Source organism: Oncorhynchus clarkii, chromosome 1 (assembly GCF_045791955.1).
Source record: "Oncorhynchus clarkii lewisi isolate Uvic-CL-2024 chromosome 1, UVic_Ocla_1.0, whole genome shotgun sequence".
Lineage (NCBI taxonomy): Eukaryota > Metazoa > Chordata > Actinopteri > Salmoniformes > Salmonidae > Oncorhynchus > Oncorhynchus clarkii.
Genome location: NC_092147.1, coordinates 66,233,727 through 66,260,890, shown reverse-complemented (window position 1 = coordinate 66,260,890; position 27,164 = coordinate 66,233,727). Strand labels below are relative to the sequence as shown.

At 42.4% G+C, this 27,164-nt stretch overlaps 1 protein-coding gene across 1 annotated transcript in view; it reads left to right on the top strand.

Annotated features, from left to right (window-relative positions):
• LOC139407849 (LIM domain-binding protein 3-like) overlaps positions 1 to 27,164 on the top strand; it is a 69,940-nt gene that overhangs the window by 13,955 nt on the left and 28,821 nt on the right. Inside the window, exons 2-4 of the mRNA XM_071151757.1 lie at positions 5,885 to 6,036; positions 23,357 to 23,432; positions 25,774 to 25,796. Coding sequence (XP_071007858.1) covers positions 5,885 to 6,036; positions 23,357 to 23,432; positions 25,774 to 25,796 — 251 coding nt within the window. The remainder of the gene's footprint in view (positions 1 to 5,884; positions 6,037 to 23,356; positions 23,433 to 25,773; positions 25,797 to 27,164) is intronic.

Genomic DNA, 27,164 nt, shown 5'->3' with positions numbered 1-27,164 from the left:
ATCCCAGAACAACAGCAAAGGTCCTTGTGAAGATGCTGGAGGAAACAGGTACAAAAGTATCTATATTCACAGTAAAACGAGTTCTATATCGATATAACCTGAAAGGCCGCTCGGCAAGGAAGAAGCCACTGCTCCAAAACCGCCATTAAAAAGCCAGACTACGGTTTGCGACTGCACATGGGGACAAAGATCGTACTTTTTAGAGAAATGTCCTCTGATCTTATGAAACAAAAATGGAACTGTTTGGCCATAATGACCATCGTTATGTTTGGAGGGAAAAGGGGGAGGCTTGCAAGCCGAAGACCACCATCCCAACTGTGAAGCAGGGGTGGCAGCATCATGTTGTGGGGGTGCTTTGCTGCAGGAGGGACTGGTACACTTCACAAAATAGATGGCATCGTGAGGAGGAAAATTATGTGGATATATTATAGCAACATCTCATGACATTAATCAAGAAGTTAAAGCTTGTTCACAAATGGTTCTTCCAAATCGACAATGACCCCAAGCATACTTCTAAAGTTGTGGCAAAATGACTTAAGGACAACGAAGTCAAGGCATTGGAGTGGTCATCACAAAGCCCTGACCTCAATCCCATAGAAAATGTGTGGGCAGAACTGAAAAAGCGTGTGCAAGCAAGGAGGCCTACACCAGCTCTGTCAGGAGGAATGGGCCAAAATTCACTCAACTTATTTTGGGAAGTTTGTGGAAGGCTACCGGAAACGTTTGACCCAAGTTAAACAAATTTAAAGGTAATGCTACCAAATACTAATTGAGTGTATGTGAACTTCTGAACCACTGGGAATGTGATGAAAGAAATAAAAGCTGAACTAAATTAATCTTTCTTGTTACTGGCCTACGCACAATACCCCATAATGTCAGTGGATTTCTTAAAAAAAAAAAGAATGTATGATTAAAAAATAAAAAGCAGACGTGTCTTGAGTCAATAAGTATTCAAACCTTTTGTTATGGCAAGCCTAAATAAGTTCAGGAGTAAAGATTTGCTTAACGAGTCACATAAGTTGCATGGACTGTTGACTGTACGTTTGTTTATCCCATGTGTAACTCTGTTGTTTTTGTCGCACTGCTTTGCTTTATCTTGGCCAGGTCGCAGTTGTAATAGAGAACTTGTTCTCAACTGGCCTACCTGGTTAAATAAAGGTGAAAAAAAACACAAAAAAAATAGTTATTCAAAATCATGTTAAACACCATCTCATCTCTGTACCCCACAGATACAATTATCTGTAAGGTCTCTCAGTCATGCAGTGAATTTCAAACACAGATTTAACCACAAAGACCTGGGAGGTTTTCCAATGCCTCACAAAGGACTATATTGGTAGATGGGTGGAAAAAAAGCAGACATTGAAAATCCCTTTAAGCATAGTGAAGTTATTAATTACACTTTGGATGGTGTATCAATACACTCAGTCACTACAAAGATACAGGCCTCCTTCCTAACTCAGTAGCCGAAGAGGGAGGAAACCGCTCAGGGATTTCACTATGTGGCAAATGGTGTTAGAGTTTAATGGCTGTGATATATCTTTTTTTTTTGGATAGATCAACAACATTGTATTTGCCCTGAAATACTAACCTAAATGACAGTGCTAAGAGGAAGCCTGAACAGAAATAAAAATATTGTGGAAAATAAATTGTTATCCCGAATACCAAGCGTTGTGTTTGGGGCAAATCTAACACAACACATCATTGAGTACCACTCTTCATATTTTCAAACATGGTGGTGGCTGCATCATGTTATGGGTATGCTTGTCATCGATAAGGACTAGGGAGTTTTTAGGATGAAAATAAACAGAATAAACTAAGCACAGGCACAATCCTAGAGGAAAACCTGGTTCCGTCTGCTTTCCAACAGACACTGGGTGGCAAAATCACCTTTCAGAAGGACAATAACCTAAAACACACAAGGTCAAATATACACTCGAGTTGCGTACCAAGTGACCTAGTTACAGTTGTGACTTAAATCAGCTTCATAATCTATGGCAAGACTTGAAAATGGCTGTCTAGCAATGATCAACAACCTACTTGAAAAAATATATAATGTGTAAATATTGTACAATCCAGGTGTGCAAAGCTCTTAGACTCACGCTGCCAAAGGTGATTCTAACATGAATTGACCCCGGGGGTTGAATACTTATGTAATCAAGATATATTTGTGTTTTTATTTGTTATACATTTTTTACCTATGTTAGAATTCTTCTTCCACTTTGACATTCGAGTATTTTGTGTCGATCGTTGACAAAAAGGGACAATTAAATACATTTTAATCCAACCTTGTAACACGACAATGTAAAAAAAAATCAAGGGGTGTGTGAATACTTTCTGAAGGCCCTGAGAATATATTTTCCAACACCGGTTAGCTCCAGTTCCCTGTTGGTGTGTGTTTTAAATGAGCTCTTCACAGTGGTCTCACCAGCTAGTTGCAGGCTGTCTTGCACGTGCCAAGTGACAACTGAGCTCCCCAGGGAGATACAGACAGGGACCCATTTAATTTTTTCACTCCGAGAGAGATGGATAGGGATGGAGGGAGGGAAGGAGAGAGTGATGAGTAGAGGGAGAGAAGAAGAGGGAGAGCGGGGTGTGAGAAAGGGAGCGAGATAATGGGATAGAGAGAAGGAGTAAGAAGAAGGGAATTAAAGAGGGAAAAGGAGGGGGAGAGTGGAAGAGATAGCGAGAGAGGGATATATGTGAAGGCAACAGACCGAGATGGCTGGTGGAGCTTGATACCAGCCTCAGACAGCCTTCTGCACCGCTGTGGGGACAGTCTGTTTTTTACCGGAATGAGGTGTAGGCCAAATTGAATTAGTTTCATTCATAGAACTGTGAGGAGTGACAAGGAAGAGGGGGGTGCTTGTTTCCCGAAATGCACAGCTGAAAAGCCCCCCTGGATGTAACTGATTAGTGGAGAAATTTCAACAACACACTCAAACGGGTCTGCAACAGTGTGTGATTACTCAATTGTTTGTTGAGGGATGGGGCGGGAGAAATGTAACCACTCTCAAACTTATAGACAGTTATAAGTTATATTCTTAAAAACTTCTATAGCTATATATCATTAATTTAACAGTCCATAAATGGTTGTAGCAATCACAGATACTAAACCCCTTAATGCTAAAGTTTACTTTGATTTTGAAATCTTATTTGCACTTCTCTGAAGTCAGTGCCCATTCACTTCTCCATTTTCTGTCCTCATTTGCATTTCTCTCTTCTCTGTGAAGTCGGTGCCCATTCATCTTGGCTTCCGAGTGGCACAGCGGTCTAAGGCACTGCATCTCAGTGCAAGAGGTGTCACTACAGTCCCTGGTTCGAATTCAGGCTGAATCACATCCGGACGTGATTGGGAGTCCCATAGGGCGAGGCACAATTGGCCCTGCATCGTCCGGGTTTGGCTGGGGTAGGCCGTCATTGTGAATAAGATTTTTTCTTAAACTGACTTGCCTAGTGAAATAAAGGTTCAATAAAATAAATAAAAATCTCATTCTAATGAATGAAGTGTGTCTCGGTCTACAGCCGACTCACTCTCTTCACTTTGATGAAAGTTCACACAGACCCTATTGTTGCAATGTTATTCCATGTTCTTTTAACAGTAATAATGAATAAGCCACCCTGACTTTCATTTTCCACTCAAGGGATTTAGTCAGTTAGATTGCTTTATGAGAGCTCTCTCTCACTTCTCTCGCTCTTTTATTCCTCTCTTCCTGAATGATGGAAATTATTGCGGGAATATGAAAAGTGGGTAAGTAAGAAATGTCAGGCAGTTTGAACAGGAAGCAGCCAATTACTGTGTACTACTCCTGGGAGTAAAAGATGGGGATAAAGACCATGAGATTAGGTGAGGTAAGGGTTTTTATCAGGAGGGATATTTTGGGGCGAGGGTGGTTCTTATAAATGAGGGCAGATGGTGTCAAAACTGGAGGGTTAAAGAGGGGGGAGGCAAAAATAAAATTAAAATAAAACTCTGCCTCTGATAAATCAGCTAATGAGTGGTCTGGAAGCCTCCCCATCCTTTCTCCCCTAGTTTCATCATTAAATGGTGGAAATTACAGATAGTTTCCAGTGTACTAATGATCCTGGGCACTTAATTTGATGTTTCCTGGTTTGGTGTATCATTAACATTTCAACTAACTACACTACATGACCAAAAGTATGTGGATACCTGCTCGTCGAACATCTCATTCCAACATCATGGGCATTAATATGGAGTTGGTCCCCGCCTTTGCTGCTATAACAGCCCCCACTCTTCTGGGAAGGCTTTCCACTCGATGTTGGAACATTTCCGCGGGGACAGATTCGTCTGTCGGACTGCCAGATGGTGAAGCGTGATTCATCACTCCAGAGAACGCGTTCCCACTGCTCCAGAGTCCAATGGCGGTGAGCTTTACACCACTCCAGCTGGTGATCTTAGGCTTGTGTGCGGCTGCTCGGCCATGGAAACCCATTTCATGAAGCTCCCGACGAACAATTATTTTGCGGCTGAGCCGTTGTTGCTGTGGCTGGGTGGTAGCCTAACAGTCAAGAGGTTGGGCCAATAAATGAAAGGTTGCTGGTTCAAATCCTGAAGCTGACTAGATGAAATCTGCCGATGTGCCCTTGAGCTAGGTACTTAACCCTAATTGCTCTGGATAAGAGCATCTGCTAAATGACTAAAATTATTATTATTTTTTTTAAATGCTCAGAGACGTTTCCAATTCCCAATAACAACACAGTTGACCGGGTCTAGCAGGGCAGAAATTTGATGAACTGACTTGTTGGAAAGGTGGCATCCTATGATGATGCCACATTGAAAGTCACTGAGCTCTTCAGTAAGGACATTTGACTGCCAATGTTTTGTCTATGGAGATTGCATGGCTGTGTGCTTTTATACACCCGTGAGCAACGGGTGTGGCTGAAATAGCCGAGTCCACTAATTTCAAGGTATGTCCATATACTTTTGTGTATATATAGTTTATCTACTAACCCTAACCTTAACCCTTATCCTAACCCTAAACGTAACCCTTATTCTAAACCGAACCATAGCACGCAGTTGCTTATCAACAGATAGTTTGGTGATAGTATGACCATCTATTGAGCATCTACAGATGGACTTTCTGGACTATCCAAATAAAGTGTGACTGTGATTACTGATGAACTGATCGTCCAAGTTCAGTCTTCTACACCCATAATAACATACTGTACTACAACTGAGATAATGTAATAATCACAGAATATTCCGCATGTTAGGTTATGTAGTCAGCTGTCAAAGATTAGACATGGAGGCCTGCCTGTACACTTGTGTCCTCTTATTGTGTCCAGTGTAAACAGGTTGTCGGGCTCCACCTGACTGTGATTGGCAGGAGGCTTTGCACCTCAGAGACTTAAGCCGAGCCCTACGTGACAGGCAGCTCACTCATAACACCATTGATCAATTCCATTCCCATTTCATTGACCTAAGATATTTACTTCTCTGCTGTGATTAAGTGATAGTAAATAAGGCATACTTTTATGACTGTTGAATATCTCTCATTCAAGTGTCTGCTCCACACAGACCGAGACCGTGCAAGTAAGCGGGCGGACAATGGATTATGGTCATTGTAGTTAATCACCACATTTTTTGCACTAAACTATGTAGAATATTGGCCTGTTGGAAACTACAACTCCTTACTAAATGTCAAAGTTCGGGGTTGATCTAATTTATCTCTATAGAAACTGACCATCAAGCTCACAGAATAAAACAGAACAAAATGTTATTATAATAATTGAACTGATGTCTGTCAATTAGCTGTTTTTTGTATTTTATTTTTTATGTTTAGACATTTTGGTTAATCGCTTAGCACTAGTGTCCATTTGACAAAGCACATTATGATTGACCTATGTGTGTGCTGACCGTCCACAGATCACCCCAGGGAGTAAGGCACAGCAGGGCAACCTGATCCAGGGTGACATCATCGTGGCCATCGACGGGGTCAGCACTGAAGGCATGACCCACCTAGAGGCCCAGAACAAGATCAAGTCTGCCAGCTTCAACCTGGCCCTCACCATGCAGAAGTACGTCACACACCCACACACACACAAACACACACACACACCTCTCCTCTCTGAGGGCCAACTCTTATAGTGGCATAATTGATGATCAGACAGAGATATTAGGTGTCATTTTAAATACGCACAGGGAGACAGAGTGGGCTGCCTCAGATCTTTTTAGAGGTAGAGATGTGGCCTTTCTGTCATCTGAGGAGAGAGGGAATGTATGGAGGGAGGGAATATAAATAATTATATTTGTACACCTGTTGTCCAGGCTAAAACTAGAGAACCAAAGATGGCTTTGGTATACTTTTATCATGGGATATACATAATACAATGTCACTATTTTTCCCTCTGACACAGTGTGCTCCCCATAGAAATAACCAGAAGTGCACTCAGTACATTTTTTTTGTCAATGTTACTATAGGAAAAAGAAAATCAGTGTAACAATATTATTAGCATGCAGCATCGGTCTGTGGACCATGCTTGAATTGATTTAGTTTGGAACAAATGCTTGTGTAATGACCCATATCTCACAGCAAAACCTAAGTATTTTACCCATCTACCAATAGGTGCCCTTCTTTGCTAGGCATTGGAAAACCTCCCTGGTCTTTGTGGTTGAATATATGTTTTAAATTCACTGCTCAACTGAGGGACCTTACAATTATCGGCATGTGTGGAGTACAGAGATGAAGTAGTCATTCAAAAATCATGTTAAACTCTATTATTGCATACAGGGTGAGTCCATGCAACTTATTATGTGACGTTTTGAGATCAAATTTTACTGCTGAACTTTAGGCTTGCCATAACAAAGGAGTTGACTGAAGACATATCAGCTTTTCATTTTTAATGAATTTGTAAAATAATTTGAAAAACTTTATTCCACTTCAACATTATGTTGTATTGTGTGTAGGCCAATGACATTTTTTTTTTTTAAATAAATTTTCAATTCAGGCTGTAACAACAAAATGTGAACAAGTCAAGGGGTGTGAATTATTTCTAAGGCACTATGTGTTGTAGTTGTTTTAAGTTTAAACTGAAAACATTTTTACCACCCTGAAAAAATCTTATTTTTTGGGGGGAGTGGTGGCAATAATTTCGCAGAGAAGGCCCATCGCTGCAAAATGAATATACAGTTGAAGTCGGAAGTTTACATACACTTAGGTTGGAGTCATTAACTTGTTTTTCAACCACTCCACCCATTTCTTGTGAACAAACTATAGTTTTGGCAAGTCAGTTAGGACATCTACTTTGTGCATGACACAAGTCATTTTTCCAACAATTGTTTACAGACAGATTATTTCATTTATAATTCACTGTATCACAATTCCAGCTGGTAAGAAGTTTACATACACTAAGTTGACTGTGACTTTAAACAGCTTGGAAAACTCCAGAAAATGATGTCATGGCTTTAGAAGCTTCTGATAGGCTAATTGACATAATTTGAGTCAGTTGTAGGTGTACCTGTGGATGTATTTCAAGGCCTACCTTCAAACTCAGTGCCTCTTTGCTTGACATCATGGGAAAATCGAAAGAAATCAGCCAAGACCTCAGAAAAAAATTGTAGACCTCCACAAGTCTGGTTCATCCTTGGGAGCAATTTCCAAATGCCTGAAGGTACCACGTTCATCTGTACAAACAATAGTACACAAGTATAAACACCATGGGACCACGCAGCTGTCATACCGCTTGGGAAGAAGACGCATTCTGTCTCCTAGAGATGACCATACTTTGGTGTGAAAAGTGCAAATCAATCCCAGAACAACAGCAAAGGACCTTGTGAAGATGCTGGAGGAAACGGGTACAAAAGTATCTATATACACAGTAAAACGAGTCCTATATCAACATAACCTGAAAGGCCGTTCAGCAAGGAAGAAGCCACTGCTCCAAAACTGCCAGACTACGGTTTGCAACTGCACATGGGGACAAAGATCGGACTTTTTGGAGAAATGTCCTCTGGTCTGATGAAACAAAAATAGAAATGTTTGGCCATATTGACCATCGTTATGTTTAGAGGGAAAAGGGGGAGGCTTGCAAGCCGAAGAACACCATCCCAACTGTGAAGCACGGGGGTGGCAGCATCATGTTGTGGGGTGCTTCGCTGCAGAAGGGACTGGTGCACTTCACAAAATAGTTGGCATCATGAGGATGGATATATTGAAGCAACATCTCAAGACATCAGTCAGGAAGTTAAAGCTTGGTCGCAAATGGGTCTTCCAAATGGACAATGACCCCAAGCATATTTCGAAAGTTGGGGCAAAATGGCTTAAGGACAACAAAGTCAAGGTATTAGAGTGGCTATCACAAAGCCCTGACCTCAATCCCATAGAACATTTGTGGGCAGAACTGAAAATGCGTGTGTGAGCAAGGAGGCCTACAAACCTGACTCAATTACACCAGCTCTGTCAGGAGGAATGGGCCAAAATTCACCCCTTATTGTGGGAAGCTTGTGGAAGGCTACCCAAAACGTTTGACCCAATTTAAACAATTTAAAGGCAATGCTACCAAATACTAATTGAACGAATGCAAACTTCTGACCCACTGGGAATGTGATGAAAGAAATAAAAGCTGAAATAAATAATTCTTTATACTATTATTCTGACATTTCACATTCTTAAAATAAAGTGGTAATCCTAACTGACCTAAAACAGGGATTTTTTACTAGGATTAAATGTCAGAAATTGTGAAAAACTGACTTTAAATGTATTTGGCTAAGGTTTATGTAAACTTCCGACTTCAACTGTAGGTGAAACCATGCGTCCTTAATACCATGTCGTCTTTTCATTCATTTGAATCTGCTTCGCTGCAAGGCGTGACTACTGCTGATTCACCACCTGCCGTTTGAAACTACGGCAAACACAGTGGATGCCTTCAATTACTTACACGTGCACACACACATGACTTCCAAGGTTGCAGAGACCAGATAAAGTGCTAATGAAAAAAATCACCGCAATATAGCTGTAGTGTGCATGTGTGATATGAATGCTTCCTATCTCATACAATCAGCCAATTACATCCTAATGATAGACTGCTGAATGTCTAGGGTGAGATGTTAGCACTGGCGGACTTGCCATTAGGCAGAAGAGACAATTGCCTCAGGCCTCACATCATCAAGGGGCTAGAGGTGCCGCCAGGCTCTGCTCGAGGCATAATACATAAAGAATCCCCATCAAAATCTGTTTAAGATAGAGATATCTGCACGGGCTGCGTCTCAATCCAAACTCAATCGGCCTTCTGCATCTGCGGTGGAAGGTGGCAGAGCAACAGAGGTGTTTGTCAGACCAGGAGACATCTCAAAAATCTGTCTTCTCACTAAAACGTCTGTAGCGTCCGAACGCTAATAAGGCGGCACCGAGCCGAAACATTTCTAGAAGTGAATAGCGCATTTCCATGTTCAAGGTATACAGGTAATTCCACGGTAAAATAAGCTTTCTTATATCACTCAGATATAGGACTAATACTTCAAAACATACTTCCTTTTGATAAACATCTTGACTATCAGTTATTCATTGTGTTTCTTTGGGCTAATAGCAGTAAGGCCAAATTCAATGTTTCAACATAATATTTTATTTTATGTAATATTTTTATACATACAGGGGGGTCTTACAATTCTGAATCAAATAGCTAAGTTATCCTTGGTATGACCATCCTAAAACAATTCCATATGCTAGCTTAGTCACGTCACTGTCACGCATCCCTTGGAAGTCTAAAGAATTTTGAATTGCAAAAACTTTTAAGAATGGTCCGCTGACTCCCAGCGACAAAATTTTGATTGGATGCTACATTTCAAGAACCTTTCTACCACATGCCTGTTGGTGCTACGTGTTATGTTTGTCACTGTTTTCAGACAGGGAATGACACATTTTGCAAAGAGTTGTTCCGTATGCTATTTTGCACCATTGCAGAAAATGGACGAAAAGCTTAATTGTGTTTTGTCAGAAGTGTGCCCTATACACAATAGGCATACATCAACATATTTTGATGGGGTTTTAATCTGCGATTTCCCGGCCATCCTCACCATAGACTGTAAAAAAGAATCGTCACGCACTGTTGCACCTATGACACTAATCTAGTGAGCACTACTGGTGCTCCGCCCAAGCAAGGCATTTGATTGGTTTGACGTGTCACTGATTTACACTGGGACCCACCCATTTTTTTAGCTATTTTTCTGCCATGAACTAGGCAAGCCTGGTTCTTGACATGGCTAGCTTAGTAGAAACCCAGCCTCGGGCCCTTAGACTCTAGGGGGATACAATACGCATTTCTGTAGTAAAAAGACTGGTGCTGCTGATAATACTGTCATCTTCGTCGAGGCAGAGGACATATGTGTAGCCCATGTATCTGATGCTGTCTGACCAAAAAGAGTATGGCATGTCATACCTTTTTTTTAAAAATATATATATATTTTGTCTAGACAGCATCAGATACATGGGATTCGTATAGTAAGACAGAGGGGCGCTGTTTCGCTCACTCGGAAGCTTTCTCGGTTGAGGTAGTTTCATCCACTTGCGAATTGAACGAAAGAACACGCGTGCACTCATCGGATGCTGGAATTATTTTGGCAAAATGTGTGAAGGTAGTGATTTGTTTGACAATCAGATGACAACATCATGAGTGGTTGTGTTCATGGCACATTTACAGTTAAATTACGTCTCAACTATAAAACTCATTTCAAAAATCACAAAGGAGTGGCGGGTAGGGTTGGGTTGGGTTGGCCCTCTCTGGTTAATCATTAGTGATGGGCCAGTTTCTCGAGCTCTAGCCCCTTTTCACTTTCTATCACTTTATTATAATTTGAAGAACTTCCCTGACTCTGACAGACTAATCAAAATGGATTCTATAAGGCAACAGCCTTCGTCTCTACAGTGAATGGGTCGCTGAAATGAAGACTATGTTGGGGTCCAGGGTGACATTTCCTTTCAACCTACCATCTCATAACTGTTTTGTTTTTTTTAACCATTTTTAACTCTGGCATTAATTGTGGACCTGTTTGTTGTGTTTGAGGGCTCTCTAAGTCTGCTGGCAGTGTTGTTGTTACATAAACCTTTGAAGGCTAAATCCCTTAATGCACCCCTACATAAAACCAGACGGTGTCTGTCCTTTAGAGATCCTATTCAATTACATGTTATTCTTATTCCTAATCTGATTGGCCTGTCCTTTGTCAGAGGGGGGCAGTGAAAAGGTCAAGGCACTTTATTTTCTCTGTTTCATCTCCAAGTCAATTAGCAAAGTGACAGGCTATGGTATTTATCATGACAGATGGGTATTACATTGGACACTCTCCCTCTTACCGGACTGTAACCCTTAGGGAGACGTTTGCGTAGCCTAACTATCTTGTGGCTCTTTGGTAGCTGTTTGTACTGCTTTTACCCTGTCTTTTAACTGGCTGAACAACTAACTCACTCAGGTCAGGGGTTAAAGCATGCTAGGTCTCACTTTTTAATCCCCACTGACTCTACCTCTACTTTATTTTGGGAGATTTGTGTTTGTTCACCTCAGACCAGAGGTGCCTGATAGTTTGTTTTCCATTCGGACACTCAGAGGAGCCACAAATGGCCTGCGCTCTGCTTTGGAACTTGACAATTTACTTAAGAGTCACTCCCAGCCATCTCTGTACTGTGGCAGATGTCAAGAGTCTGAGTCGGGCTGCTCTCAGTAACAGTGTTTTACACTCGGGGCCAATTCGGTTTGTCTCATTACAAATGTCAAAGGAATGTGGTGATTCCTTGTTTTGATGGGTATATTATACAACCACACACATACAGTACAGTGCATTTTTAAGAAGAGGTTGTTTCCGTTTTAGTGGGGGGGTTTGAGTAGGGTCCTAAGTGTCCCTCCAATCTCCTCACATCTGCACCTGCTCCTCAACTTCAACCCCCCCCCCCCCCCGTACTCCACCCACTCCGGCTTGCACAGCTGAGATCCACCACAACCACCCCAACCTCCCTCCCCTCATCTCCTGTGGTTTCACAGGCTGCTTTTCATCAGCCGTCTGATTGTTGTAAAACGGGGAGGAAAGGCTGGCATAGGCTGGATGGATGAAGTGCTTGTCCTCCCCCTGGTTGATTGATTCAAGGAGGCACTCCGCCGTGCCTTTCCAGAGCTTGTCATCGTCTCTCCTCTTCCTCAATTTTTCTTCTCCCTTTTCCCAAGAAACACTTTTCCTCTTGTTTAGTTTTTCTTTTGCCGAAAAAAAAACAACTGTCAGAGAGAGCTTGTTTTAAAAAATGGGTTGAAAACAAACAAACTCTCACCACCAGACAGAGAAGAATCCCGCTCGGATAAGAGGAGGGTGTTGTGGATGGATCTGACCTCTGCTTGTATAATGTGTGGAGATGTGAGAGCAGTGCAGAAACAGGGGAGGCATGCCAGGTTCACTGTGTCTACCACCATATGGAAGGAACCTGCACCAGATAGTCCTTTAATCCTCAAATGATGGGTTCCTCAAAACGACCTTAATCTTCTCATACTGCTGTGTGCAATACCAATAAATCTACTCCCGAAATCAATCAAGAGAGGTTTACCTGCGGTTCAGTCGGTCGTAGAAAAAGGAGCTTAAAAAGGAGCCGCTTCACCCCCTCTACTCGGTTTGCATACTGTGGGAGATTAGCAGTGGGGTGGTCAACCCCCTGTCTTTAACACTCTTCAGGCCAGCAGGGCACTGCTATTCCACAGTGCCTTGCGGTCCAGTGCTGCCACGTGTTGAGGTGATGGTGTGTGAGACTGAAGTAATGCCTTAAGGAAGGTCACTCATAACGACGTCAACCAAATAAACAATGTGTCAGTATTTCTACATGGGCTATTGTGGCTTTTATTTCCAACACCACAAGAACAGCGTATCAGTGTCCATAAGACTAAGAGCTATAAAGACGAGTGAAGACAGTCAAGAGTTGATGAGCAATGCAGGTAGTCAACACACGAAGCATCTATTATAAATGTGCATTTTGTCAGTGTTTTATCACCCCTTATATTCTGAAGCCATTCTAATCCAATGCCAAAACCTTTTGGTAAATTGGAACTTTTGGTAAGAACACTCAGTCGTCAGGTCATTGAATCCTTTTCTTTGTGCTCAATTTGTTTGCCAGAGCCATTTGGGCCTTTTGTGTAGCAGGCCGACAGAGGCCTAAAGGCCAGAGAATTCTTTCAAAGAACGGCATTGAATTCTGCCTACCTGCAGTGCCTACCTGCCTACCTGCAGTGCCTACCTGCAGTGCCTACCTGCCTACCTGCAGTGCCTACCTGCCTACCTGCAGTGCCCTACGATGCAAATGGATTACGTCAGTGTCATTTTTTTCTGCAGCTCAGAAATCCTTATTTAGCATTCATGTAATTTCTCACCAGCCACTTTAATGTAACGCAGTTAACGGCTACTTCGGTTTGTCCATATATATATATATATACAGTGCCTTGCGAAAGTATTCGGGCCCCTTGAACTTTGCGACCTTTTGCCACATTTCAGGCTTCAAACATAAAGATATAAAACTGTATTTTTTTGTGAAGAATCAACAACAAGTGGGACACAATCATGAAGTGGAACGACATTTATTGGATATTTCAAACTTTTTTAACAAATCAAAAACTGAAAAATTGGGCGTGCAAAATTATTCAGCCCCTTTACTTTCAGTGCAGCAAACTCTCTCCAGAAGTTCAGTGAGGATCTCTGAATGATCCAATGTTGACCTAAATGACTAATGATGATAAATACAATCCACCTGTGTGTAATCAAGTCTCCGTATAAATGCACCTGCACTGTGATAGTCTCAGAGGTCCGTTAAAAGCGCAGAGAGCATCATGAAGAACAAGGAACACACCAGGCAGGTCCGAGATACTGTTGTGAAGAAGTTTAAAGCCGGATTTGGATACAAAAAGATTTCCCAAGCTTTAAACATCCCAAGGAGCACTGTGCAAGCGATAATATTGAAATGGAAGGAGTATCAGACCACTGCAAATCTACCAAGACCTGGCCGTCCCTCTAAACTTTCAGCTCATACAAGGAGAAGACTGATCAGAGATGCAGCCAAGAGGCCCATGATCACTCTGGATGAACTGCAGAGATCTACAGCTGAGGTGGGAGACTCTGTCCATAGGACAACAATCAGTCGTATATTGCACAAATCTGGCCTTTATGGAAGAGTGGTAAGAAAGCCATTTCTTAAAGATATCCATAAAAAGTGTTGTTTAAAGTTTGCCACAAGCCACCTGGGAGACACACCAAACATGTGGAAGAAGGTGCTCTGGTCAGATGAAACCAAAATTGAACTTTTTGGCAACAATGCAAAACTTTATGTTTGGCGTAAAAGCAACACACCATCCCCACTGTCAAACATGGTGGTGGCAGCATCATGGTTTGGGCCTGCTTTTCTTCAGCAGGGACAGGGAAGATGGTTAAAATTGATGGGAAGATGGATGGAGCCAAATACAGGACCATTCTGGAAGAAAACCTGATGGAGTCTGCAAAAGACCTGAGACTGGGACGGAGATTTGTCTTCCAACAAGACAATGATCCAAAACATAAAGCAAAATCTACAATGGAATGGTTCAAAAATAAACATATCCAGGTGTTAGAATGGCCAAGTCAAAGTCCAGACCTGAATCCAATCGAGAATCTGTGGAAAGAACTGAAAACTGCTGTTCACAAATGCTCTCCATCCAACCTCACTGAGCTCGAGCTGTTTTGCAAGGAGGAATGGGAAAAAATTTCAGTCTCTCGATGTGCAAAACTGATAGAGACATACCCCAAGCGACTTACAGCTGTAATCGCAGCAAAAGGTGGCGCTACAAAGTATTAACTTAAGGGGGCTGAATAATTTTGCACGCCCAATTTTTCAGTTTTTGATTTGTTAAAAAAGTTTTTTAGGTGGGGGGATGAAAATGGCGCCGTAGAGAGAACACGGTGTTTCAGCGAGCTCTCGTGGCATTCGTAAATTTATATTTTTACATTAATCTCCTAGCTTGAAAAAGTGGTGGAATTGGCTAAACAAGTTACCATATAATGAGTCTTGACGACTTTTTCGCAAAAATCTCCGACAACATGCCCAACAGAACTACTAAGAAGTCGACCAAAACTCCCACCCCTGTGGATGTGCATGAGGAGCTAGCTAACGTTAGCGAGGCTAGCACCATTGCGGATACAGGCACAATGGACCTGGTGATTCAAAAGATGACTGATAACATTACTAAAGTGATCGATGCTAAGATAAGAACGGTCTTGGAAGCAATAGCAGGCCATTCAGCTGAACTACAGAGGGTTGTGGAACGTGTTGTTGAGGCGGAAGGAAGAATTGATGCAGTGGAAACTTCAACTACATCTATGGACGCTAAGCTAAAAGCACTTGAGAAACAGGTGCGCGAAATGGCGGAGCACATTGACGACTTGGATAATCGAGGACGCAGATGCAATATTCGTGTTGTGGGACTCCCGGAAAATTCTGAAGGGACACGTTCGGTAAAATTCTTTGAGGAATGGATCCCTGGCTACCTACAAATGGACACTAAGGCTGGCCGTGTGAAGCTGGACAGAGCCCATCGCTCTCAAGCACCGATACCCGGTCCCAATCAGCGCCCACGGCCGGTGGTTATAAAGTTCCACAACTTCACCGACAAGCAGCGCGTCATGGATGCGGCTAGAAACATCGGCTCTGATGGTAGTCAACGTAAAAGTCCTAAGGTTTTATTCTTCAATGATTATTCCACGGCGGTTGTACGAAGACGCAAAGCGTTTGATGAGGCGAAGGCTCGACTCAGGAGAATGAAGATGGACTACGCACTGTTGTACCCGGCCACATTGAAGATTATGGTCAACGGTTCACCTAAAAAGCTCTACACACCTGAAGAGGCTGCTGCGTTTATTGACTCTCTCGGGTAAATCAATTTTAAGCTGCACCTCAGCAGCATTGGATAACTTTGTTTATTTTTGGTTGAATCTGATCATGAAACAGTGACGTGAGTCCTCACGTACTTCGGCTCAGTAATATTCGTATCTTTATTATTTTTCTTGCTAAAGTAATAGCCGCTATAGCTCAGGCTGAGATATGTGTGAATCCATATTGGTGCCTAGGTTTGGTTTTAGGTGGAAGAGCCTCAATATTCTCCTATTGATTTTCTTTTCCATACATATAAAGGATGAGGCTATGGAGCGGCAATGCAGACTTAAGAGTCTACATGGGAGAGTTGAAATCCCCTGCATGTTAGCTAGTGGGAAAACCCCCTTTTGGATCTTTACATGTTTAATTTTTGGGTTTAGTATAGTTCGAGTTCAGGGTTCATATCGTTTGTTTATGCTCAGTGAGATGGAGGAGAGTTCAACACATGGAAAAAGGTACCACCCCACTTTTACAGTGGGATTCAGTCTGGATATCGAATGGTCAAGATACAATGGCAGGTAATGGACTGCGTGTATGTACATGGAACATTAGAGGGAGCCATAACCCCATTAAGAGGAAGAAGGTACTATCTTTTTTGAAAAAAGAAAATATTGATATTGCCCTGTTGCAAGAAACTCATTTGGAGGATAAGGAGCACCTGAAATTACAACAAGGGGGGTTTGGTCAAGTGTTTTTCTCATCATTTACATCCAGAAGTAGAGGGGTAGCAATTCTGGTGAAAAAGAACTTACCACTTAAGGTCTTGAATTGTGTGAAAGATAAATTTGGTCGCTTTGTTATAATTAATGGTACTTTACAAGGGCAGAACATTTCTATAATGAATATTTACTTCCCCCCTGCTCACCCCCCTGATTTCCTCACTAAGGTTTTTCTAGACTTTTCAGAATTAAACTCGGACACTGCAGTGGTTGGAGGAGATTTTAACTGCTTGTTGAACCCCCTTATTGATAGGTTCCCCAGCGGTTTAGCTTCACTCTCTCCTCAAGCTAAGTCACTTAAAGCTATTTGTGATGATCTGGGGTATGCGGATGTCTGGAGAGCTTTTCATCCCTCCAACAGAGAGTTCACTTTTTTCTCTGCACCTCATGGATGTCAGACTAGAATAGATTATTTTTTTGTGCCCAGGACGTCTCTGCAGTCTGTTCTATCCGCTAGGATAGGAAGCATAGTCATATCTGATCATGCTGAGGTGATCCTGGACATAAAACTCAACGAGGCATTCAATCGGTCAAGACATTGGAGGTTGAACACAACCATTCTTAAAGACCATACATTCACATCATATTTCATTACAGAGTTTAAAGCATTTTTCTCTATTAACTCTCAATCAACAGATAACCCCTCGCTCTTTTGGGAGACCTGTAAAGCGTATGCCAGGGGTCTGATTATGTCATACACAGCTACTAAGAGACGGAAAAAGCGTGAAAAGCAAAAAATGTTAGAGGGTGAATTAGGAACTAAAGAGAAGGACTACATTAAAACACCCACTCCTGCCCTATTAAAGGAAATATCAGTCATTAGATCAACGTTAGACTCTCTCCTAACACAGGACGCTGAAAAGAAAATGAGATTTGTGAGGCAAAAGCTATATGAACATGGCGATAAGCCAGGAAAGTACTTGGCATACCTAGCTAAAAAGAGAGCTGACTCTCAGTCAATTGCTACTATTACTGACTCTGATGGTAATCACTTATATGAAAATAAATTGATAAGTGACTCATTTAAGACATTTTATACAAATCTTTATGCCTCAGAGCTGCCAAATGATGCACCCAAATTAATGGAGAACTTCTTTTGTAAGATTGAGCTCCCTACTATCTCCGAAGAGCAGCGGTCCCTCCTTAATGCCCCTATTACCAAGGAAGAGATAATGTTCGCAATTAAGAATCTGCAAAATGGTAAGGCCCCAGGACCAGACGGGTTTTGTAGTGAGTTCTATAAAGAGTTCCATGGCCTGATCCTTGAGCCATTGCGGGATATGTTTAATCACTCATTTTCAAATGACCAACTCCCTCAAACGCTGAGAGAAGCCAACATTTCACTTATTCTCAAAAAGGGAAAATGTCCAGAGTCTTGTTCCTCGTACAGACCAATTTCCCTTCTGAATGTGGATAGAAAATTGCTTTCTAAAATTCTAGCCACAAGATTAGAGGACTCACTGCCACTAATTGTGAAAGGAGACCAAACTGGCTTCATTAAGGGCCGTAAGTCATGCAACAATGTCAGGCGGCTTCTTAATGTAATTCAAGCTTACCAACAAAGTGCTGTGGATGGTCTGGTGCTCTCCCTAGATGCTGAGAAAGCATTTGATCGTGTGGAGTGGTCTTACCTATTATTTGCTCTAAATAAATTTGGTCTGGGTGACAACTTTATAAAATGGGTGAAAGTTTTATATGATGATCCTCAGGCTGCTGTCCTTACTAATGGGCTAAGGTCAAATAACTTCTCTATACACAGAGGTACCAGACAGGGCTGTCCTTTATCCCCCCTCCTCTTTGCACTCGTTATGGAACCACTGGCTGAGGCCATCAGGGTAACGCCTGCTATACAGGGGCTGCTCATTGGTGATGTTCACCATAAAATAAGCTTGTATGCTGATGATGTCCTGATATTCATCTCTAGTCCCGAGACTTCAATTACAGCTCTTATTAATATTATTGAATTATTCAGCGAATTCTCAGGCTACAAGATTAACCTAACTAAGTCAGAGGCTATGCCACTTGGTAGCCTGCACTCTGTACCTAATACTTCTCCCCCCTTCCCTTTTAAATGGTCTCCCTCAGGTTTCATGTATCTGGGTATATTTATAACTCCTAAATTCCAGCAAATGTACAAAGCCAATTTTGTTCCCTTGTTTGATACAATAAGACAGGATCTGGAGCGCTGGAACTCTCTCCCGATTTCTTGGTTGGGTAGAATATCCCTCTTGAAAATGAACATTTTACCTAGACTACTTTACCCAATCCAAATGATCCCAGTATTACTCTCCAATAAGGTAATAAAGGATGTAAATGGATGGCTAAGTTCCTTTATATGGAGTAAACGCAAACCAAGACTTAAGATGGCAATATTGCAGCTGCCAAGTTCTATGGGAGGCTTGGACCTGCCCAATATCAGGTTCTATCAGTGGTGTGCCCACCTTTGTTATATCTCTGACTGGATCACAAATGATGGCTCCTCTATCTGGTTAGACATTGAGACTTCTCTTTCAAAATACCCCTTACAGGATCTTTTATTTTTCAGAAGTTTCAAGTCTGTAGAAGGTCACTGCAATAATCCCGTTACACTTAACACACTCAAAGTATGGAGGTCAGTTCAACGCTTCCTGGGAAGGTCCAAACTAACCTCTGCTCTTACCCCAATTGTTAACAATCCAGATTTCAGTCCAGGATTGCTGGATGCCGGCTTTAACTCTTGGCTTAATAAGGGCATACGCAGGCTAAATGACTTATTTGTTGATAAGATTTTGTTGTCATTTGAGCAGATGGTCGAGAAATATCGAATCCCAAAGCAGGACTTTTTCCGCTTCCTACAAGTAAGACATTATATCCTGAAGAGCACCACCTTAATTGGTAACCCTGATGTGTCTGTCATTGAAAGAATGCTTTTTTTCCCACAAAGGAAAATGTCTGTAAGTCTGTTTTATGATACTTTAAGGTCCCTTTCTGCTGTCAACACACAGAGGGTGAAACAAGTGTGGGAGAAAGAATTGTCTGTTACTATTGACGAAGAGATGTGGGAGGACATTTGGAGATATGCAAAAACAATATCTATATGTAATCGTACTAGAGCAATCCAATTAAGAATAATACACAGATTGCATATATCCCCAAATCGCAGACATGCTTTTAGCCCCACCTCCTCTTCCCCTCAGTGTCTTAAATGCAAAACTGATACAGGCACCCTAACACATTGTTTATGGTCATGTACCAAAATACAAAGATACTGGTCTGGTGTTCTGCAAGAAATTGAAAAGATCCTAGGGGTTGATCTAGAGTTGGACCCAGTTTCTTTACTGTTAGGTCTCCCTAGTAGGCAGGTTACTTCTGTGAGTAAAAGGAGGCTTTACAACATCCTCACCTTCGCAGCGAGGAAAAACATCCTTTTACAGTGGATTAGTGATAAGGTTCCTTCTATTAAAGATTGGCATAAGATACTATTTGAATGGGTGCCTCTGGAATATCTGACATGTACATTGCATTCTAAAACAGACCAGTTCTACAAAGTATGGGAACCTTATCTAAATTACCTAGAACCTGAGGTATCAGCTATTATGCTGCAAGGATTCTCATAGAATGACAGGGATGTATGTATTTCAGAACTACACTGTACGTTCCATGTGTGGAACCTAACCTCTTGGTTTAAACTGAGCTTTTTTGTTTAATTTCTGTTTGTAAGTTTGTTTAAAATGTATGTATTGAGAGACGCAATGATGGTGATGGGGTGTGAGAAGCTTTCTGTGTGCTTTGTCTCTGTTGTTGTATCTCTTAATATGGGTGAAAATTGTAAAATTCCAATAAAAATACTGTTAAAAAAAAAAAAGTTTGAAATATCCAATAAATGTCGTTCCACTTCATGATTGTGTCCCACTTGTTGTTGATTCTTCACAAAAAAATGCAATTTTATATCTTTATGTTTGAAGCCTGAAATGTGGCAAAAGGTCGCAAAGTTCAAGGGGGCCGAATACTTTCGCACGGCACTGTATACACAAAAGTATATGGACATACCTTGAAATTAGTGGACTCGGCTATTTCAGCCACACCCGTTGCTGACAGGTGTATAAAAGCACACAGCCATGCAATCTCCATAGACAAAACATTGGCAGTCAAATGTAGTCAAACACAAGGTAGTTAAGAACAAATTATTATTTACAATGACAGCCTACCCCAGACAAAACTGGGATGCAGTGACTTAGACCGCTGCGCCACTGATTCTACCTTTAGAAGCCAGACATGTCTATCTTTATACACTGAACAAAAATAAATGCGACATGTAAGGTATTGGTCCCATGTTTCATGAGCTGAAATAAAAGATCCCAGAAATGTTCAATGTGCAAAAAAAGCATATTTCTCAGATTGTGCACAAATCTGTTTGTGAGCATTTCTCCTTTTCCAAGATATTCCATCCACCTGACAGGTGTTGCATATCAAGAAGATGATTAAACAGCATGGTCATTACACAGGTGCACCTTGTGCTGGTGAAAAAAATAAGGCACATCTAAAATGTGCAGTTGTCACAACACAATGCAACAGATGTCTCAAGTTTTGAGGAAGCGTGCAATTGGCATGCTGACTGCAGGAATGTCAACCAGAGCTTTTGGCAGAAAATGTAATGTTCATTTCTCTACCATAAGCCATCTCCAACATCGTTTTAGAGGATTTGGCAGTACGTCCAACGGGCCTCACAGCCGCAGACCACGTGTATGGCGTCGTGTGGGTGAGCGGTTTGCTGATGTCAATGTTGTGAACAGAGTGACACCTGGTGGAGGTGGGGTTATGGTATGGGCAGGCTGTTTTCAACTCTAGAGACAGCAGGAGTGGTAGAGATACTCTTAATGATCGGCTATGAAAAGCCAACTGACATTTACTCCTGAGGTGCTGACTTGCTGCACCCTCGACAACTACTGTGATTATTATTATTTGACCATGCTGGTCATTTATGAACATTTGAACATCTTGGCCACGTTCTGTTATAATCTCCACCCGGCACAGCCAGAAGAGGACTGGCCACCCCTCATAGCCTGGTTCCTCTCTAGGTTTCTTCCTATGTTCTGGCCTTTCTAGGGAGTTTCCCAGCCACCGTGCTTCTACACCTGCATTGGGGTTTTAGGCTGGGTTTCTGTACAGCACTTTGAAATATCAGCTGATGTACGAAGGGCTATATAAATACATTTGATTTGATAAGCTACGGACAATGAACACAATTGCATTTTATCGATGGCAATTTCAATGCACAAAAATACCGCGACGAGATCCTGAGGCCCATTGTGAAACCCATTTTATCTGTGACCAACAGATGCATATCTTTATTCCCAGTCATGTGAAATCCATAGATTAGGGGTGCATGTTGTATTTCTATTTTTGTTCAGTATAAATAACCACTATTTGGATAACCACTGTACGGCACAGAAGAACACAATGCAGAGATTTAACAACCTTCTACAATGAAGACTTAAAACATTGGACACTTACAATATGCACTTACTAATTTATTTGAAGTTACGAAACCTCGTCCTCAACTGTGTGTTATGCGTCATCTGTGTGCATTGTGCCGGAATGTCAATAAGAAAATAAATGAACGTGTCCCTCAAGATGCATTCGGGGCTTGATAAGTGCAGAAAGGCAAGCACTCCCAAGTCTTGACTCACTCAAAAGATGAAGCACCCACGTACTGTTTTCTTTCCATTTCACTTGTGTATCTGAACTTGACCAACAGTGTTAAAACCGAACGTTCTCAACCCATGAGCCTGAGCATACTCTTATACCACCTCCATAGATCTAGGTCAGGGTCTACAACTAGTACGGTTCACTACAAAAAGGGGTTTTCGGCTGTCCACATAGGAGAACCCTTTTTGGTTCCAAGTAGAACCGTTTTTGGTTCAAGGCTGAGTTGAAGATGGGAAGGGGAAGACAATGGAAGTGTTAGAAAATAAACAAATTCATGGAACCAACTCACATTGATATTCTTCTAGCGCCTTTTTCTAATTAGGAGTGCTGGTCCCAAAGAGTTGTGGAATGTTCAAATCCTCTTGTCTTACCCTAAATATTTAGAATCTAGGTTCAATGTAGAACCCTTTTGAATATTTCATGTACTCTCTGTGGAATGGATTCTACATGGAACCAAAAAGTGTTCTCCTATGGGGGACAGCCGAAGAACCCTTTTAGGTTGTTAGATAACCTTTTTTTCTAAGAGTGTAAACAAACAACATGGGGGATCAATCTCTGAAGTATTCTGTAAACATTTACCTTATTATCTGATTTAGACCCCACCTCATTGTTGTTTCAAGTAAACATTGGCGGTGCGAACAATATGGTGGATTGACTCTTGCTGAGCTTAGAGAATATACATTTTCTCGTCTAAAATTGTATGGAATTGACTTTATTCTGGCTCTGGAATCTATGTTCTGTTCTTGTTGAAATGGATCACCACCACTTATGATAAGGAGGGTACACTGTTTGTATCTGAGTGGTCTGTGAATGTTTCAGGTTTAGCCTAGCTCTCTGTGGGCCTCTCTCTGGGACCTTTGACCTTTTTGCTCCTTGTATCCAAGTAATAATGGGCTTGTTGGACACTGGTCTTTCTCCGGTAGACTTTGCCTCTCTTGATCTCTCTCATAAACCATGAAAAAGCTTTCAGTGCAGAACATCTTTCTGGCAGCCACTTGTTATGTGGTAGAATTCCAAGTCACACTCTAATAACTGTAACATCTTCTAATGTATCTGTTTTTTGTTTTGCTACAGGTCAAAGCGCCCATTTCCACTTTCCACATCCACCCAAAGAATGGATTCTCCCATGCAACAGATCCCTCACCAGAAGGTAAGCATGACCGCAGCCAGCAACACTCTGTTCAGTCTCCCTCTCCCAACATATTCAGCACACCGAATGCTACGTTTTCATACTTCCCTAGTTGTAGAATTTGTTGCCCGCACTTATAAATAAAAGATACACACACTCTTCAGTCACACTCATATGGGATTGAAGTGGTTTGAGGACTTTCAGTGAAACCACTTCTTCCTTCCAGACCGGAGGCTTCATAGGGAGCTTCAGGAGGCTCCATGCAAAGTTCCTCAATTAGGGGTGTCAGGAGCCATAGAGGCAGCACAGCACATCCAGCTCTGAGGTCTGTAAGAACAGCCCTGGGCCGTGCTGGGCTGATCCGCTCAGGCACGGTCTATGTTGTCTCTCACTGCCCTCTACTGGAGATACTGGGGACAATGCAGCACCCTCCCTGCCTTCCAAGTTTAAGTTCAAACAGCTATATTTTTGAGTATCATATAGTACCTTTTGCGTTGTTCTCTCTGACCACGCCTCTATCTGTCTTCCCCCTTATCCACCTCACCCACGTCTCTTCCCTCCTGAAGGCTCAAACTACCAAAATAAATGGCGGCCTCTCGGCCTGCAATACCTCCTCCGTGTCACTAGAGGCGTCTGGCGAGAAAAACTCCTACTCGGGGTCGCCCACCAAGAGGCAAACTCCAAGCCCTGGGGGCAAGACGACCCCCACAAAGAAGGCACAGTATAACACTCCTATTGGGCTGTACTCAGCTGAGACCCTGCAAGAGATGGCTCAGCTCCAGGAGAGCCACAGAGGAAAGGGCTCTGCAGCAGGCCTCTCAGTGGGGTATGTAACCAAGTGGAACAGACAGTAGTAACAGCAGCACCAGCCAGGGGTGGCCAGGCCTGGTGAACCCCATAGTGAAGAGGAGGGAGTGGGGTAGAAGCTCCGGGTGGAAGTTGCCTATAGGCTCAGGTGTCGGATTAGCCAGCCCTCTCCAAAGCCTAACCTTCAACATTCAGAGAGAACCCCCCCCCCTCAAAACTTACCATAGATCAGTGCCTATGGCCAACTTCACCCTACTCCAAGGGGCTTCACCCTACTCCACCCAGTCCCTGCTGCTCTGCTGACCGGCCCTCGTGGGGCAGAAGGATAGAAAGCCTCAGAACATTCAGATTTAGCTGTGTATTCTGATCCCGAGCTGGGCTCTAGACAGCCTGGTGACCCTAATGGGTTCTAGTGATTTAGGTTCCCCCAGAGGGGAATGTGCAGGGCAGGCAGCACAGTAAAGGCCCCTAGCTCAGGCTGTGGCCCTTCTCCAGGTAATACGAAGAGCCCCCGGGAGATTAGGTGTCCCCTCTGCCAAAATGTGAACATGTGATGTCCCAGGCAAGCCTTACAGTGCTTGTGTATATGAAAAGCTAACTATTGCTTTAAACGTGGCCAGGATGGACTGCACAGTGACATGGAGATTTGTTTTTAGTATGTGTCTGATGTGTCATTTAAGCGCTAATAGCAGAACTTGTTTAATGTGAGAAAGTTGAATCGCTAAAAGAGGTGAATCGCTAAAAGAGGTGAATCGCTAAAAGAGATGAATCGCTAAAAGAGGTGAATCGCTAAAAGAGGTGAATCGCTAATAGCAGGGTTTGCTATATCAGTCTGTGATGAATACAGTGAACTAGCATTCCCCTAGTTTTATCTAAAACAGAAAGCAGTCGCGTGACCTAATTAAAAAAACTCACACACATCTGAGGCATGGGGTTCCCACAATAATTGCGGAGTGCTATAAGACAACGTGACTATGGTTCAGGGCCAGCACCTGTTCTTGTTGTCTCTTTAAAAGGCCATGGAATGGCTAGGTTCAGGTTCCTCTCTGCTCTGCTCCCATCTCTAAACATACAGCACCCCAATATGTCTGCCTCTGTCTGGTCTGACCCACTCTCTTCACCTCTCTCCCTTTTATTTATTTCTCTATCTCGCTTTCTACCCTCGTCTACAAAACATACAGTACAAAGTTCTCTCTTTGGTCTGTTGCACTCTCTCTGCCACTTTCTTTATCACTTCATACCACTGCTCTGACGTAAAAATAGTATTTTAGCTCCACGCTATAAAGAGCCCGCAATGCCACGGCTTTATATTAGTGATGGACAAGCCTCAGTAATGATCATAATCAAGAATGAACGGCAACAAAGGTGAAAACATATTTTTTTTCACTGATGGCTTTCACTGTTGCATTGTGTGATTCTCAGTATTCACCTTCACCCTCCTCTTTTCTCCTTTCACGCCGAATAAGCGACCTCGGCGGTGGCGGGTGGTAGAGTGTAATTGCCTTGTTAATCACTGTCTCTTTCTCTCTCTCTCTCTCCTCTGCCGCCGACTCAGGTTATTTCCAACACTCCTGCCAAGTTAGTACCCTACCCTGCATGTGGCGTAGCAGCGTTCGCCCCCGAACGGTTCCGCGGTTCAGCTGCATGGTGTAGTGTGTCACGTTGACGTTATCGTGTCAGTCTCTGTGGTGTGAAGTGGATGTGCATCGTCTTGGCTTGTTGTGTAGTGATTATGCCTTTTTTGAGACAGATGAGCAGTTCTAGGATTTGTAATGATAATGATAGTTTTGGTTTGGTCTGTAATGGTTGTCAAAGTCCCAGAGAAAAAGGGGAGTGACCGTCTAATAAATCCTAACCTATCATAAAACAAATTTGCCTGTGATCATTAACTTGAAAACCCCTCGCAGACGAGATCCCTGTTCATTAATAGTGGTTTTGGGATATTTTGTATGAGAGAATAAAGGTCCTTTTCTGACATTATGCTATATTCTCCCATGAGCCATCAGCCATGTACATACAGCATGGCATTTAGGTGAGGCGTCTGGACGTGTGAAGTATTTGCTTGTGTAATTTACTTTTATTGGATAGATGGCTAATATGATGTAAAAAAAAAATGTAATTTGCTGATCGTTTTGAAACTGCATTGCCTGCGTTGATCAACTGTGTTTTATTTGTGGGATTTGAATGATGATGCAGTGGTTCAATAAGTTAGCCTTTGTGCTTTTGTAACTTAGATGACAGCGCATGTTGATATTAACACATCCATTTGCTCTTCATCTTGATCAGTTTAGTTGTGGGCCAGCTGTAGAACATCATCTGAGCCTGTAGGCACCCACATACCTGGGAGGGCTGACCTGTATCTGGAGGGAAACCTGAGTGTGTGTGTGTGTGTGTGCAGATATGTGAGCTGTGCTGTGCCTGCTATACTGGGGGATTTACAGAGCATGTTTGCTGTGTAGCATACAGCGCCTCGATGGCTCTTTATCCGCCTTTCTCTTCAAAACCCCACGCTGTTGGTGGAGCAGATCTCTATGGGGGGAATTCTGACCCGTGTTAAGCGCGAGTAAATGGAACTTAATTCCCTTTTTATGCACCATTTTCTCTCTACACGTATTCAGAGGTTGAATTAAATTCATTCAGAGCAAAGTAGCCACACCTGCAGAGCACGTTACGTAGGTGAATAAGGTATAGCAAATACTGTATAGCAAATACTGAGAAGTGCATAGAAAAGGCGTGAATGTCCCCAGTCTTAATTGTCCCCTTTTGTGCATTAGCCAACTCCTTTGTTGTGCCACCCGGTGTTGTGTGCCGTACATGTTGATGTTCCGCATGGCATTATACACGATAGAAGTGTTGGCTCGAGCACAAACAGATCTGCTAACAGGCTATTACACTGTTTCACTTAACATCTCACACCATTTCTCCTTCCACTGCCACCCTCCTTCC